This window comes from Megalops cyprinoides, chromosome 14 (genome assembly GCF_013368585.1).
Source record: "Megalops cyprinoides isolate fMegCyp1 chromosome 14, fMegCyp1.pri, whole genome shotgun sequence".
NCBI lineage: Eukaryota > Metazoa > Chordata > Actinopteri > Elopiformes > Megalopidae > Megalops > Megalops cyprinoides.
In genome coordinates, this window is record NC_050596.1 from 29679276 (window position 1) to 29696087 (window position 16812).

At 44.5% G+C, this 16812-nt stretch overlaps 1 protein-coding gene across 1 annotated transcript in view; it reads left to right on the forward strand.

Annotated features, from left to right (window-relative positions):
* The first annotated feature begins 4196 nt into the window (after positions 1-4196).
* The window catches only part of LOC118789502 (alkyldihydroxyacetonephosphate synthase, peroxisomal-like), a 47103-nt gene continuing 34487 nt past the window's right edge, over positions 4197-16812 (forward strand). The window contains exons 1-6 of the mRNA XM_036545964.1: positions 4197-4396; positions 10504-10593; positions 12958-13048; positions 13130-13250; positions 14483-14557; positions 15823-15894. Coding sequence (XP_036401857.1) covers positions 4218-4396; positions 10504-10593; positions 12958-13048; positions 13130-13250; positions 14483-14557; positions 15823-15894 — 628 coding nt within the window. The 5' untranslated portion in view covers positions 4197-4217. The remainder of the gene's footprint in view (positions 4397-10503; positions 10594-12957; positions 13049-13129; positions 13251-14482; positions 14558-15822; positions 15895-16812) is intronic.

Sequence of the window (16812 nt, forward strand, 5' to 3'; positions counted from 1 at the left end):
TTATTAATGTTAAGTATTTTTCTTACTTAACATAGAATATGACATTTCACACATGCAGACGGAATATGATTTAACTTTAATCACTGGTTGATTGTACATCATATGGAAACTGGCATTATAGCAACTTTGCCGAAAGATCAAGTTCTGTTCCACGATATGCGATAAATGTGCTATGTAGCACTATATTAAAAGCTGCTGTTATATTCATCGTCGTTTGTATTATAAGTTTGTGTGCTCACTTTCTTCGGAAATGCAGGCGTAATGCAAAAGTCAGCCAAGTGTTTAGTTTAACACACAGAGTAAGAAAAGTTGCGTAACTAATGAATCTATTTTGTTCACTCGAATTTGGCTGAAGCATTCATTTCGAACTATGGTTTTGAAACTGCCTTGAATGCATGTCTCTAAATTTGGAAAGTTTAGACACGTCAGCTGCTCTACATATCGACTCCCCCAGTTGTTAACTTCTCAACCTTGAAGATAGGCAAGGTTGAACTGTAGAATAAACACTGAAAGAAGGGGGACATTTTCCTCTTGTCTGTTCCTTACTTCTAATTGTTTTTTGGCTTCACATTATTCTTATATTTTTAAAACACAAATTTCCAGCTGTCTGCATCTTAACCAGTTTTTTTTTTTTGGTCAAAACCTGCCATTTTGTTATAACAGGCCTTAGACGGGTGTTAGTGTATGCAGACCATAAACAGGGTTAATATTTTATGAGCAACCAATGAAATCACATAGATATTATGTGGTTGATGTATGAATTTTCTGTCTGTGTATTTACTGTCGCACTCTGTTGATCTCAGTGGATTCTCCAAACGGAATTTCACACCGGCCTGCATTTTGGGCTGGGAGGTGACGGTTCGAATGACGGGGCCGATGCAAAATCTCTTACACAAACTGTGTGTTCACTCTGAGGGCTGAGTGAACACCCCCCCACACCCCCCACCCCCCCAAGGGGAGCTACAGACAGACTGCTCACGACGCCTGTAACGTTTGTGTTTACTTCCTAAGGTCGGGCCGCTGGTAGGATGACGGGAGAAGGGTCAGAGCGGACGAAGACGTGGCTCCGCTGTGGCTTTCCAAGTAAAGTTCTGCAATACACTTAGACTCTAATTGTTCGCAGTCAGTGCATTACAGAACTTTGTTTTGGGAGTTAATGCTCTTGCCGGAAGGAAGCACACAGCACCCCCCGGAGGGCAGGGTACCCATGCCAAGACGCCCTACCCTTAGGTTTCGATCCCACATCTACTTTTCATAATAGTTCCCCCGCCACTTAAAAAAAAAACACCCCATGGAAATAATGCGGTTAAAGACAGTGGGTGGCTTTGGGATCATTCATTTGATACGCTCAATTGTCTGCAGAACTTCTGAATGAGTGTGAGTTGCAACCTCCTGGTGAACAGTAGTTACCAGACGTAAGCTGTAAAAAATATAAGACGGGGCAGGTTTCAGGGCTTGTGTTTCAGTGTGAAACCATCCATTGTGTCTGAATAAAATGTCTGGTTCGGCTTTGTATGGAAACATGGAACTGCTGCTGTGTGCGGTGGTGGTGGATTTCAGAGCTTCCTTGCAGAGGGAGGTGCAATGTATGGGAACCTGTGCATGGCTCTCTGTCTCTCGCTTCAGTTTTTACCATGTGATGCAGGAGAGGTGGAGCAGGGGTAAACTGGAACAGCTGGTCTTGAACTGGGATTCTCACGGCCGCCTTTGTCTGTATACTTAAGTGCTATATAGGTCAGTTTTTCCCACAGAGACCACCCACCGCATTAATTACGCTGTCACGGAATCACATCTCCAAGAACTCGACCATTTACCTCGCAGTCTAAAATGACATGCTTGATAAATATGTGAATGATTACATCGATAAAGATGTTGCTAATTAGAGACGAAAACACTTAAATGCGTAAATCGTTTAATTAGGGAAAAATAACCATGATGCAAATGCTTTGTCATGGTGTGTTTGTGGACAATGCAGGAAAACAACACTTTTAAAACACATTTGTGATCAATTAGTCAAATGCTACAATGTGCGGTTTAGAACTTTGTTGTCAAGACTTGTACTTTTCTCTGTTTTTTTTTGCCATTTGTTTTTCCCCCACTTTGGTAATAAAAATAAGTTGAGTATGATAAGTAGAAATAAGTAGAAACAAATTTTGAGCTTATGTTTTGGGGAACAACGTTTTGCTCAGTTCATTTGTTTGCAAATTCCTTTCTGCTTTTACAAACACAGGAAGGGCTCACTTAGCCTGTCATTTTTGAAACTGTAAAACTCTTTAAGTTTTATTTTTTAAAGCAAGAACAGTTGCAGATGCAATATATGGAAGCTGTTCGATGTATCAGAAGAAATGACAAATTGTATAACTTGCCAAAGGATGTGGACTTCAGTGAAAAACAGAAAGTGCAGTCAGTCTCCTGCTGGCAATGCGGACACTTTTTATAATTAAATATTTAATAAATGCAACCTTGGATGTCTGGAAGTATTGGGGGTGGGGGTGGTAGATGCTGCTTTGAAAGTAAGGTGAAAGTCAACATTCAGAAAAAAAAAGGACCACAATGGAAATAAGTCTTGGCTTTAATGTTTTAATCCTTGATTTGAGATCCAGCGTGTCTGCCTTGTGGTAATATTGTATATTTAAATTCATCAGATAAATTCAATCATTCAATCAATTAATCAATCAATTTCAGTTGGTTCAGATTAGTTTATGGCCTGGCCATAAACATGTTGTGATATTTATTGAAATCATAAAGATATATGATATCTAATATCTAATCTAAGTCCATGGAAAGGAAAGCAATATCATGATGTGATTGTGTACATGCGGTATGTGAACGTTCTTTTTAAAAAAGCATTATAAAGCAATGCTGTTTTTAACAAGAGCAGTCTTTATTTGCTAAAGAAACAGAAACAATCACTGAAACTGAATTTCATTTTGATGTCAGTGTTGTTCTACCTTAAACCATTTTCCTTTCCTATTCAAAGGGGGGTGAAATACAGCCAATAGCCTTCATGTTGCATGCAAGGCATGGACCGAGCCTGACTTGTCACCATTAAAACCCTGTCAGAAGCAATTTTATGTGATTTTTTATGTAATTTATGTTATGTTTTATATGCTACACAATCCATGTGTTTTATAAGTGGATCTGTGGTTATAAGAAGATGTGAATATATGAGGTCATTTGTGCAGTAAATTTGTGAAGCACAAACTACAGTAGAAGGGGACTGTGATGTGTATATACTACAGGTGGTGGTGTGTGAGTGCGGGTGTTTGTGTGTGTACAGTATATGGGGTGGGGGGCAAAATTGAAAAGGAAATTGATACTTTGAATAATACTCCCTCAAACAGATATGCCATGAGCATTGGGTTTAATCATGCTACCTACTTTGATGCTGCAGAGATTTCATATTGGATCAAAATTCTATAACATGAAATTATTCTGAACATATAAGTATATCAGTAACATTTCCATCTAGTGCTCCCCCAGTAAAAAGCATATGATTTGAGCTTTTAAACCTTGCTTTTCTCACTTTAACTACATAATTGCAGAGGTTCTGTTAATGTCCCCTTAAAGCATAGTTTTTGTTACAGTTATAAAACACAGATAACCACAATGAAATAACTTAGCAGACACCCCCTGACTCACCCGCAGCCTATGGTGTACACGCATGAAAACGATCGCAGATTAATTGCAAACAGCGACACTAATCATAAATTCATGTGCATACAGTAATTTAGGATTCAGTATAATGACATCACAAAATAAGACGTAACATACAAATTTAAGCCATGTTCGCTTTCAGCTGGTGCTGTTGTGGTCTGACACATACACTCTGTCCCCAAGTCTTGATGAAGAGGCCAGTCACCAACGTTATTTAATAATGGAGTTAACAAAAGTAGCTATCAAGTGACATACGAATTGTGGTATATATTTCGGAATATTTTATCATAATTGTAGCAGTCACACATCGGCTCAGAGCCGAAACAAACGGTGCTTTCGCTCGCAGTTGCCTCTTTCATCAAAGTGCACGTACTAGTTTCGTGAGCTGCTCTACCAAATAGACTTTCAGGTGAGATGCCTTTAATCTCGCTACGGAGGAATATTCCAAATACATTTGGTACAATGCATGCTGGGATAAGGTGTAGAGCTACCTCATATCCTACCATCAGCGCGCTGACCTCTGACAGTTCAGCCTTTCCCCTGCGAAACACGGAAGCAGCATGGCGTCAAACTGTAACAGCTCCGAGCGGCAGCGAATTGCACAGCAAAGATTGAAAATCATCGCCGGCCATTTACAGAAAGATGACGACCGGGAACCGCCGCGGATCCTCGCGAACGACTGCAAAGCCGAAGCAAGTGACAGAAATTCTTCGAGAACAAGTACAATGCCCAAAAGGAGGTGGGTGATGGTGATGCTGGAAACGGGAGCGTAGACATGTCTTGGTATAGCTGGCTAGCTACCTCGCTCGCTGTATACAGTGACTGGTGGCTTGGTGACAGCTGGCACACATAGTTTAAAATTCGTGGACAGCAGGTTTCGAAAGAATCTGCTATTCTAAACGGAGCCGACCTAGCACTGAAGTTTTGAAAACAATGTGGTCTTTTGTTTAGGCAAAGCTCTGCGTTGTAACTCAAACAGTGGTTTTCGGACAATGAATGTGTTCATTCATTTCAGAAGTGGGTGCGGTGGGACCAGCTAACTGTAGCTAGATAGCTAACTAGAGCTACCAGAGTGTCAATTATACTTGTATGTCAAGTTACATTAAATATATGTTATTGCTGTTGCAGTTCGATTGCATGTCTTAAGATCTGATCTGGTAAATTTGAAAGGTTAGCCAGGTAGCTAAAGTAACTAGCTAGCTAGCTACCTACCTAGCTGGCGAGTTTTGCAAGTTTTTTTTATAGTAGCACATTCCGATGGACGAGGGCACTCTAGAAATATTATGCCACCAACGAGGGGCTTACAGTGTGGTAAATAAAGAGTTAGCTGTTCATCTACTTTTAAATTTGATGTCTTGGTTTGCAAGCAAAAATTATAACAGCATTACTAGCTATACCATACGAAAGCTTTTGCAAAACTGTAAGATCTGGGCATTCTCAGCGACCACCTTTGAGATCCCCGCTGACCAGCTTCTGGTAATTGCTGGAATTTAAAGCAGGAAATACTTTGCTAGCAGCTAGATGACTGTGAGATACCAACCTACTGCTGAACTGCCCGCGATTCTTTGTGTATGCAGCAAGTAGGAATTGATATAGCATATCCAAGGTGTCTTATTCCTTGTATTACTAGCTAGCTGTATAATTTTAATGGCCATACTTACAATATCTGGGCAATAGACGAAGTAAAAGGAATACTTTGAATTCGGAATGGAGATAATAGAATTTCCATGACACTTGAAATTTAAAATGATGTAAAAACCAGTATTTTATTTGCTTTAAATTTCTTCATTGGAATGTTTAGTGTTATGAGTGCCTGTGCGCGAAATGGCCAGTAGAAGTGATTTTTTTGTTTGTGTAATAGCCACAAGCGTTCCAGAAATGATAATGCATAGCGGTATCAATAACAAGCTATTGCTAAGTATTCCAAGTAAGCTCCACCTTTTCAGTGGTTTTTGTATATTGAGCAAATATGTGTCATGTCCCTAGTCACATTTGTTGTTGTGAAATCATAGGTAAAAATTTGAGTTATGCGGGAAACTTTAGATTAAAAGCTGATATCTGATTGGTTAAGGCGCTTGGTGGTCTGATTGTTGATTCCTTATGTGGAGATACAGCACAACAGTTATTTTGTATCATGGTGACACCTAGCGTCAGAGACGTGTAAAACCCCCCGAAGTATTCCGTTGTCCTGATCCACTACCCCTGTTACTAAATTAAGTTTTGCAGTTACGAGACTGTTGCAGTGGGTGGCTGGGTGCGGTGAAATGCAGCGGTTTACACAACGCGGCCAGTAAGCCTCTCCTGACTTCAGCACATGGTTTGCATCTATTTAGAGTTACAACTGTATGTGCCGTTGTCTTGCGAGTAGTTTCCTTATGACCCGTAAGGTATTTCATGATTGGTCACAGTGTTTAATATTTAACGTGTAAACACGTTTATTTATACGTTTGAATATAGCCAGTGTGAGTCTCCTTACCATAAGCAATCGCGTATTTAACGCATTTCAGGAAATTCAAGTTCTACTGCAGTTTAACTTGCAGAAACGCAAATATTGAATACACGTTGAAATGCAAATATTTTCAACATTTTGTGTAAGTGGTGTAACATGACAATGGTACAGCTGCAGTGGTTCCACTCCATCCACCTTGAACGGACTGTTTTGGCCTCTCTGGATGTTGCAAATTTCCCCTTTAGAGACACCCCTGCTTATGCGTGCTCTCTGGGTGGATGATTTTTGCAGTAAAGTGCGCTGTTCCCACAGGAATGCACAGAGCAGCCGTGAAGTGCGTTTATCTAACTGAACGCGCACTCCTGTTTGCATAGCGGAGATAATGGTGATATTGCGAAGAATGGGCTTTTGAAGTACTTTTCCCTGTTCACAGTTGTTGTTATTTGAGGCAAAGGAAAGAAAATTTGAATTTTCAGAGGGTACACTTTATTATTATTTCGTTTTTCAAGAATTTCGTTGTGATATAATTGACAAGGATTTTGTGTATGCTCTCCCAACAACAGTCAGAGATATACAGAGAATCTGGTAAGGTAATTATTTTTGCAATATATCATCAGTTGGCCATGCTAACTTTTTTTAATGGTGAGTGGGGTCACACTAGTCTATTCCACAGGTTAAATGGGGTCTGTAGGACTCAGTTTACTCTCAGGGAGTCAGCAAACCTTCATATCTGAACCCTGTAACTGTCAGACAGGTTGGCTTAATCAAATAAGTAACTGAGTCAACATATAGTCAGGTGGCCAACAAAACATTTCCTGTTAAAATGTTGTAATCTGCTAGTTGATTCACGCAAGTTTCACTTTTGCCATCTCTTTGTGCTTCTAGGTAGTCGTGTTGGTATTATATATATATATATATATATATATATATATATATATATATATAGTAAACTCATTTGTCCTATTCCAAGTAATATTTTTGTGTAGACAGGTAAGCAAGCTGGCTGACACTTCTCACCAAACAACAGAAAAGGGGGGGGGAAGAGAGAGAGAGAGAGAGACATACAGAGAGAGAGAGAGAGAGAGATAGAGAGAGAGAGTGAGAGAGAGAGAGATAGAGAGATAGAACATAAAGCAAAGAAAGTCAGCGTAGCAGTACCCACACACCTGTATTTAATCTGATCAGGCAGGTGTGGTCAATCAACCAACAGCTGGTTTCGCATGCACACGGATAGTTGCAATGGCAAGCAGTTACATAATTAACAATTAACAGATCTGGATGCATTAAAATGTGATCTGCCGTTGGTAGGTTTGCATTGGATTGAAGACGAAGGGCCCTTGAACATTTAACATTTTCACAATTATCACAAGCTAACAATAAACAACATTCAGTTTCTGTGGGACAGGGGAAGGCTCTCCTTCACAGGGCACTCCTGCTTGTTTCCATATGGGTTGTATTTGAAGATATATTATGTTGTATGCTGTATGTTGCTTCATCAGGTGTTCAGGGGGAGAGGAAAGTTTCAGGAAATTTCATATGTGCATTTGGCGCTGCTGTGTGGGAGCTTTTTCTCCGCAAAGCATTTGAAGGTCAAACCTCAGAGAAAGAAAAAAGCATATGGAGATGAGCCTGGTTGATTTAGTGCTGTTCATCGGCAGCAGTGCTCTGTGCAAGGGATCTGCCTGCATAAAGAGCAGAGTGAACCTGGCAGGGGCTGGCAGGGATTAGCTTGGACTGGAACCACCATAAATTCTGCCGCTACAGGTACATTATGTGGGTTTGTTTCACAAAAAAAGACATAATATGGTTCAAGACAAGCCTGGCAGGGGGACTCAAAGTGGGAGAGAGAGTGTGTGCGTGCGCGTGCGCGTGTGTGTGTGTGTGGTGTGCGCGCGCGCGTGCCTTTTCTGGGGTGTGTGTTTTGTGTGTTCTGAGTGTGTAATGTGTGTCCGTGTTGTGTGTCTTTTGTGTTTGAGGTCCATTTTGAATGCTGAGTGTGCATAGAGTATGTGTGTGCTGTGTGCGTTTTACGCTGTGCTTGCTGACTCTGCATGTGTGTGCTGTGTGCATTTTACATTGTTTGTTGATTCTCTGTGTGTGTGTGTGTTTGTGTGTGTCTGCATGTGCGCATGCGTGTGTGTGTTGTGTGCATTTTACATTGTTTGTTGACTCTGTTTGTGTGTGTGTGTGTGTGTGTGTGTGTGTGTGTGTGTGTGTGTGTGTGCGCGTGTGTGCGCGTGCTCTCCTTTGACTCCTCCAGCCAGGGCCTGCGTTGGGGCCACAGAATGACACATGGGGCCCGGACAGCAGGGCCGTTTTCCCATCACACCCAGCCCTGTTCCCTGACAGATGCCAGGGTCCGTCAGGAGAGAGCTGCTCGCAGTGTCACGCAACACGGCACATCGAAAAAGAGCTCCCTGCCCTGCCCGGATTGCCCCAGTCTGGGCTTGCCTCCTGGAAAGCTCCAGTAAAAATAATCCTCCACTGGAAAGCACCCACCACACGTTGTTACAGAACAGATGCCAGCCCTTTGCTCTGGAACCTGCTCAGTTTTCCCCCCACTTAATGTGTGTGCGCTATTCGGTGTTATCTTTATGCAAAGAAGCAGAACACGAGGCCAGATTACAGTATGTGGCAGATCTTACAGCCTTTATCTCCACCATTTTGTCGGAGGTAATTTTAACCCAGTAGTTGGACTGTTTTTTTGTGCTTGGTGCCCAAGGATAACACTGTGAAGGTGAACGTGTTCCACTTGAACGGTCTGAATTGCAGAAACTTAATCTGAATATTGGAATACGAGGTGCGGCCAACATGTGCGCTGTCTTATAAAAGGAGCTGTTGGTCATCACTGTGGTCTGAAGCTGATCTTTTTATACCGAGATCTTTATCGCCACAGGAAGGCTGCTCGCTTGGTTTTTACAGGTGTCACACTAATGGAATGAGTGTGCAGTTGCTTGCATTGAGTCACACAATAAACTCTTTAACCTCTTGCCAGCCATGTTGTCAGACCAGGCCTGGTGTTGCACTGTGACACCAGATTGGAGGCTGTGACATGGGAGGGGTCTTTGGCTTTTACCCCAATACCTGATGTTTTTTTTCTTCGTCTTTTCCCCAGTAATTAGCACTGGGCACCAGCATTTAGGCGACCTTTACTGTGTGCAGTATGAGTTACGGCGTAACACTACGGGTTTGGACCCTCGGCTGCTGAGGTGGGGAGGCAGTGGGCGGGAGGAGGGGGGGGGCAGTGGGCAGGTGGGGAGGGGGGGGGGGGTGGTGGTGGCAGGTGGATGGCTGGTGGTTGGGGGGGCAGAGCAGAGAGTTATGTGGCGCCGTAACTTATTGCGGATGCTGAAAAGGACCCTTCAAGGGCAGGTGTGATTTAACGCGGAGGCAGGGCGTGGAGTTTGAACTGATATATGAATCATTATTTCATAATTCATAAAAGTGAACATCAGGCCGCATTAGTGCGTGCATGCAGATGCTGAAATGCGAGGTGTTGAAAAGCGCCGAGCTCTTCTCAGGCGAAGCGCTCTGTTAAAGCTAATGTAGTACTGTATCCCTGTGGATGTCTGTGACATCTCTCCTGACCAAAGATGCCCTCGGGGCTGTTAGAATGGGATATTCCATATATTTTGTTTGAATAATTCCATTATTGTGTGAAATGTGTAGCTGAGGTTTTGGTGCTCTGTTAGAGCAAAAGACGACACCTCATTCGTTACCTTAAGGCTGTCAGTTCTGCTGGCCAATGAGAGCGGGACACGTCTCTCCTCCTTGTGGCGGCTTCTAAGATTGCTCCCTTTAATGGAGGAAATTGCCTCTGATGGTTCCAAATGATTGGCTTGCAGCTCCGGAGTTACCTTGGCAACGGGAATTGGTGGCTGACAGTGCACACGCCATGCCAGGGAAGTCTCCTTTTCCCCGCAAGGCTGTCACCATGGTGGAAGACTTGGCCGTTCAGTGATGCCACAGGTTACGTGATGGTTACGTCCAAGAAGACTCCACAATTTTGCCAAAATATTACCTTAAAATACACAAGTACACCTGAAGATGGTTTTGCATCCTTTTCCGAGATACTGCATATTAATGGAAGAACTTGCTGACTGTTTGATCATGTAATGCCTCTTCTGACTCTTAGTGACCCTGGGTCATAAAGGTCGATGCTATCACCATGGAAACGCATCATTATCCTGAGTGTGTATGAATGTTGAACATAGTCATGGATGATTGGTTGGATTTTTGGGTAGCTGTCAGATACCGATTTTTGATGGCAACGTTTTGTATGTATAAAATGTACCCGTCGTTGCATTAACAGTGCACACCTGTGGAAATGTATTTTTGATAGTAAATGCACCTGGTGTGAAAGTGTATTTAATTTAAAATGTGCTTTTCATTGGCAGGCAGGAGATTATGAAGTGGAATGGCTGGGGCTACAGCGACTCCAGGTTTCTCTTCAACAAGAAAGGCCAGGCGGAATTCACCGGAAAGAGGTAACGTTTGCCTCAACACGTTAGCTTGCATTTCATTCCACCCCACCCAAACCTTGCCTCATCACTTCTGGAGTTTCAAAATTCACAGCATTAGTCATGACTCACTTGAGCTGATATCCACAATGCCTCCATTCTGCAGTGCCTGCATGTGGGTTAGCCACTGCTTAACGTTCAGTTCTGTCATTTCCCTCCACTTTTAGCTCACTGTAATTTTCTCTCTGGGACCGAAAAAAGGCATTTTCCTGTGTCCGTTATTACCTTAATGACGTTGGCCGCTGGTCACAGTAGCTGTGCTTTTTCCAGCGGCCGAGTAATGCCCACTGTGCTAACCGAACCGTGCTAAGCAAAGTTCCTGTTAGCACTGCACCTCAGCTTCCGTCTCCGCCCGTTTATCTCCTGTTTGTCGGCAGAAACGATGTAGCAGACATGATTTTGCGGAATCGTGGGGCTTGTAATCTCAAAGCGCTGGCGTTATCCTCCACTGTGAAATCGGGTTATGTCAAGAAGCTGACACAATGTCACATGCGAGGCCAGCAGATAAATCGGCAAGGTTTCTCAACTGCCTCTCTCCTGAGAAAGACTTGCACTTTACCTGCAAGTACTGTGTTGAGTTTAGAGCTCTGCACGGATTAAAAATTAAGCTCTATATAGCTTAATTCATTTTTTTATAATACAGACATGGAAAGCGTCCCAGACTCTGATTTAATATTATCACAGCTGGAAATCTCAGCCAAGTTCCACCCCGCCCATTGCTATCTGATATCTCCACCCTTCCAAGTTCAGCCATGCTGAGTGTGGCACTAGTGCCATCTAGTGGCAGGTATCTGTGCTGGAGCAGGAAAGGACAGATGGCCCAGGGTGAGAATCTGAGAAGGTCACTGGGTTGAAAAGGCAGAGGATTGCCCCGAATTTGACCGACTGCTACCTCACAGCCCAGGCTTGCGTCTTTGAAATGAGAAATTTAATTTCATTTAACTTCACACTGTTAAATGTAGTTTAACAGAACAGGACGGACGCTCTAGAGAATTGTTTTTGCCTTGTGAATTCGCAGGATCCGAGTCACGGCGCTGGTTTGTGACTTTTTGGGAGAAAGTGACCTGTGGCAGGCGGGTGATTCAGCCCCTCAGAAACGTGCAGAATCCTGATCTTTTAAAAATGTGCTTTCGCTTAATCTCTTCCACGTGTTGGAGGCGCGCTGCCCGCTGCTCCGCGCTCTGTGGTAACGGAACATGGCAGCAGTCCACACTGGGCAGCGGAGCCAATTGCTCTTTATTTGGCATGCCGCTGCGTTTCTGCTGCTCGGCCTTATCTTTGCCGTGCATGATGGGAGCCAGGTGCGGCCGAGCCCCGCCACGGGAAATTCCCAGAATTCCTTTCAACAAATGATGTATTGCTGAAGAAGACATCCTCTTACCTGCCAAAGACTGAGAGGGGAAAAGCGGTCTGGAGCTATGAGGGCTCGGCGGTGTAATGGAAGGGACTGTCCCTGGATCTTCTGCAGTGTTGGCTGCGTCCTTTAGCTGTGCGCTGTATGAATTCCTCACATAGAGGGGGGGACATGGAGATGGAAGAGCAGCAGTTGAAAGGAAGAAGTGAATACACTAAAAGCTAATAAAGCCCCCCCCACCACCACCACCACACGCCCCTGTATCTCTGCAGTGGTGCTGTCTGTGAAAGAAGCCTTTCATTAAGAAGTGTGCTTCACGGTCTGCTGGGCCGACGGGCCCTCTCCGGTTCCCCCTGATGGGGGTGCGTCTGCACCTTGCCATGGGCTTTGGGAGATGGGGGGCTGGGGGGGGGGGGCGGGGCAAAGGCAGCCCTGCCGCTGTGCAAACTTTGAAACCTGACTCTAATCTACCTGCACCTCGGCACCAGCAATCCACATTCTCTCAGTCTGATCTTCTTTGCAGCGTGCGGTAGGAGACTGCATAGTTCTGGACAGTTACAGAGATGCATCCATAATCTATTATCAATAATAAGTACTTTCCCAGGTGAATTTCTGCAGCTCTTTAAGTGCTCATGGGGCGAATCTGTTAGGCAGTAACACCCAGGGAAAGTGCTTAGTTTGACGTCTCACCCACTTACAAATCAGCTTTGCCAGACCCATTCATTTGGAGTGTTCTGGCTGGGACCAACGAGAATATCCCTAGGGATGAATTCGAAATGTTTTTAATTTCCTCCCGAAAATGCTAAATTAATTTCATGCCTCAGTTGAGTACACATGTAAAATTATAACTGCAAGGCAGATCTGGTATTATTTCAGAGAACCTCCCTCTGCCCTCACATGTCTGTAACTGCTGTGGAAATATGAAAAGGGGGCGGGGTGATCTTACGTTTTTCCATTTCGTTGCTTTTTCGCTGCAGGTATCGTCTGAGTGGCATGATCCTGCCCAGTCTGAAGGACTGGTTTGAGGGCACCTTTGGGGCCAGCTTGCAGCACAAAACGCCAGCCACGGTAAGCCACGCCCGCCTCTCGCACCTCACCGACTTCCCCCTGTGGGCGTTTCCCTCACTCCTCCTCTCTGTCCCCCCCCAGCCGGTGCTGAACAGCAGGGATGTGCAGCCCCCCACGCTGAACGAGGCCTTCATCCAGGACCTGAAGCCCACGGGGATCCCTTTCTCCCACGAGGCCGAGGACCGGGTGTTCCGCGCCCACGGTGAGGCCCGAAAAGGGCACGGCCCCCTGGGGCAGGCTGGGTGGGACTTAGGGTCAGGCTTGGGGGAAACAGTAATCCAAAAACATCTCACCACATTTGTTTCATTCACAGTTCCACACTACAACAGCTTTTGCGGCTCACGTACCAGCACAATTCCCACACAGAAGAGCAGATATTTATGCGTAATTGTGGTGTCTTTCATTGCAATTCTGCGTTCACATGAAACGATATGTATTTCAGTAATCTACGACGTGTTATGCTGCCACGGCATAGCTGACTTTCTTTCCCCCCCAATGCATGCTTTATGCTGGCAGTATGTTTTATTAAGCCTCGTTCCATTGCTCTCTGATTGTGCCGTGGAAGGCCGTGTACTCATCACGTTCACTGAACGAGATGCCGCTTTGTGCGCCCTGAAATACTGTCGTCGTTAGCCGAGAACTTGCTGTTTATTCCAAGGTAATGTCATTGGGGAGAAGCCTTTTCTTTTGAATTATCCTTATGTTCACAAAGTATGTCCCCCCCCTCATAATTCTCGCAGAAATGATCAGCAAATGGACTGCGTTTTCACACTGAGATTGTTATTCACTCAGAAGGCCACCCCCCTGGCCATCTCAATGAAATGAAAAGCTGTGACCAATAACAAGAAAGTAATGCCACCAATTATGTGCAAGTGTTGCTTTGCACTTCAAAAAACACAGCATGGCAATCACCAGAGTGAGTGGGCGAAACTGTATTTGTATTGAAAAAAGACACGTGTGTTTATTTCTTTGTCAGAATCAAGGACAAACATGAACTGAACAAAGGAGTTACTCTTTATTTCAAGGTGATTGATGTCACTGATGAGAAGTTCTTTGTTCAGAATTTCTTCTGACATTCAGAAGCTTAATTCCCTCCCATGATTCGCACAGGATCGGTCAGGGAAGGGTTTGCTTTTTCATATTCAGTACGTTATCCATAATTGTCAGCAGTACTTTCAAGCAAAACAAATGAGATGGAAGCATTTTGTTAAAAAAGCATTAACATTTCGAAAGCAGTGTCTTTCGGAGATAATTGGATTCAGACAACTGGAGATGGGCTTTTGAATTCGGCATTTTCTGTGAAAGAAACCCCAGCAAACCATTGAGTTTTAAAAGTAATTTGGTTAAGAATTTTGCAAAAATGAGCTGACAGTTTGCCAACGTTTTCATCTTTTTTTTTTTTTTTTTTGTCTGCTTTTGTATACTTTCCGACAGGTCACTGCCTACACGAAATCTTCGCCCTCCGAGAGGGGAGGTTTGGGCGTGTTCCGGACCTGGTGGTTTGGCCGAGTAAGTCTCCGTGTGGCTGCCCGGTTGCCCTGTAGGGGCTGTCCCCAGCCTGATTTGTTTACCCGCCTTTCGGGCGTAGGTGATCTAAAGGGTTAATCTCTGCACAGGAGGTGGGGGGGGAGGTGTAAATATGTATGAGCGGTGGCTTAATAAGACACGTTGGGGGGAACACACCCGGCACCCAGTGCTGGCTGCTGTGGCCCGACGCGGCGGAGGGTTTGAGTTATGTCCCCGAGGCCGGTTCACTGCAGTCATGGCTACCCTTATTTTATCATGCAAATGAGTGTTGACTGATGGCCGAGGCTTTATTAGCAGGCTCCCCAACGGGCAGCAAATCACAGCGCTTCCATTACAGTGTTCAAATTGGAAAATCTGCTTTTTTTTATTTTTATAAACCATCCCAACCTCTATTCCCCCCCCCCCCCCCACTTGAAAATCTCAGCCCTGCCCTCCCTCTTGAAATCTCCATGTTCACGATAGTGTAAATTCACCTCTAAAAGTTTGGCCGTATATCTTGTGTAGCTTCATGCAAAGAGTTGGATCCCTGAGCAGAAACGCTTATGCAGAAAAGCCCACAGGTTACTGGGTTGGAGAATGCCTCAGGATGGGGGCTTTTCTCTGTGGGTACAGATCGCCTGGAGCCCTGGAGCAGATTCATGTAGGTGTTCATTAGTGTGAGTGCCGCATTTATTCACACAACCCCCGAGTGGATTTGCCGAGAGGCTCCTATTGGCCAGTCTATCCTGTAATGACCCTGCGGGCCCCAACAGAGAACGGGGCTCAGTGCTCTCTGACTCCACCTAAAGGCTGCCTGAGGCAACAAACACCCCCCCCCCCCTTGAAAATAACCCATCTTTCCATATAATAGAAACCTTTGGACTGCCTCTGTCTCTCAGGTTTAAACATTTAAACCAAATAAATGTTCATGTTGTGAAGTTTTACAGCGTAACAACGGAGCGCATTACACTATTCTCTTGCGCTGATGTGTCATTGCCTCTTTAATGCAAAGCAAACAGATTTGCCTACATTAATACACACATTGCATAAGGTGTTGCTGTGAAAGAAATTGTTTAATTGAGTTTTATGTGAGAGGGCAGGGTTTTAACGGTCTGCTTTTTGTGCCTCAAACCCAAAACGGCATTGCGTTTTGTCTCTATCAGTTATGGTGTTTCTGGTTGATTAAGTGATTCAATAAAAACGCAGTCTGCCCAGCTGTGTTAAGTCCAACAAGTAATTCATTAAGGCAGTACTCTTGTCTCCTGCAGGCTGTCACAACGACGTGGTGAAAATCGTGGAGCTGGCCTGCAAACACAATGTTTGCTTGATACCATACGGAGGTGAGTGCTGGACCCAGGATGGTGCGGAATCCCGTTTGAAAGCCAGGGGGCGCTGGAGAGGAGTGACCGCACTCACATCGGTGCCTTCCTTCTCTCTCTCACCATCTGTGCTCGTGACCCCTTTCATTTTTATTTAATGTTGTCGGTCACTGAGGGTGAAGGTTACACGCCCAGAAAATGTACATCTGTTGCTGCAGCAGCAGCCCGACCTGTTTTCGGTCTTTGGCTCTTCCAGGTGACGGTAGCAGGCCCGTTACGACGGCTCTGTCAGGCGTGCCATGTAGCGAGCACAGCGTATACGATGAAGCGGAGCTGCAGATTTCGGCCATAAATCAGTCTGACGTACTCACTGATCTGTGGGCAGCGCTGCTATTTTCTCTAATGCAATTAAACAAAGTCGGCATCTCAGAGAAGCTAATTAACGAGTCGACTCACACAATATGTTTGCAGACTCTTTCGCGTGATGAACGGAATTCTGAAATTTGGTTCCGCGCTGTGATTGCGGGGAAAGAACTTTGGCTCTGATCTGAGAAGCGGTCCTCAGCGTTGGAGCTGGTGTTAGATATCTCCACCACCAATTGAAGCAGTACTGCAGCATGAATTTTTCCAGTTCAGGTAGATGGCTGTGGAAACTGACAGGATGGTCATAATGATGCCATTACCTCTCTTGGGTAGTAAGGGCACAGTGGCTTTTGCTGGCCTTCCACTAGCTGGGATGCATCTGAACATCAGCAATATCTATATTTGTGTTTAATCAAATATTTTGTTAAGCTGGTAATAATTTGATAAATCCAGTCGAGTCCACGCACAGTAATATATGAACAGCAGCATAGTCATTTAGTCTCCTGGTTCCAAATCTCCACAGATAGTTTCATGCTAGCTTCCACATAAAATGGAAAAATGAATTGGATTTGGCAA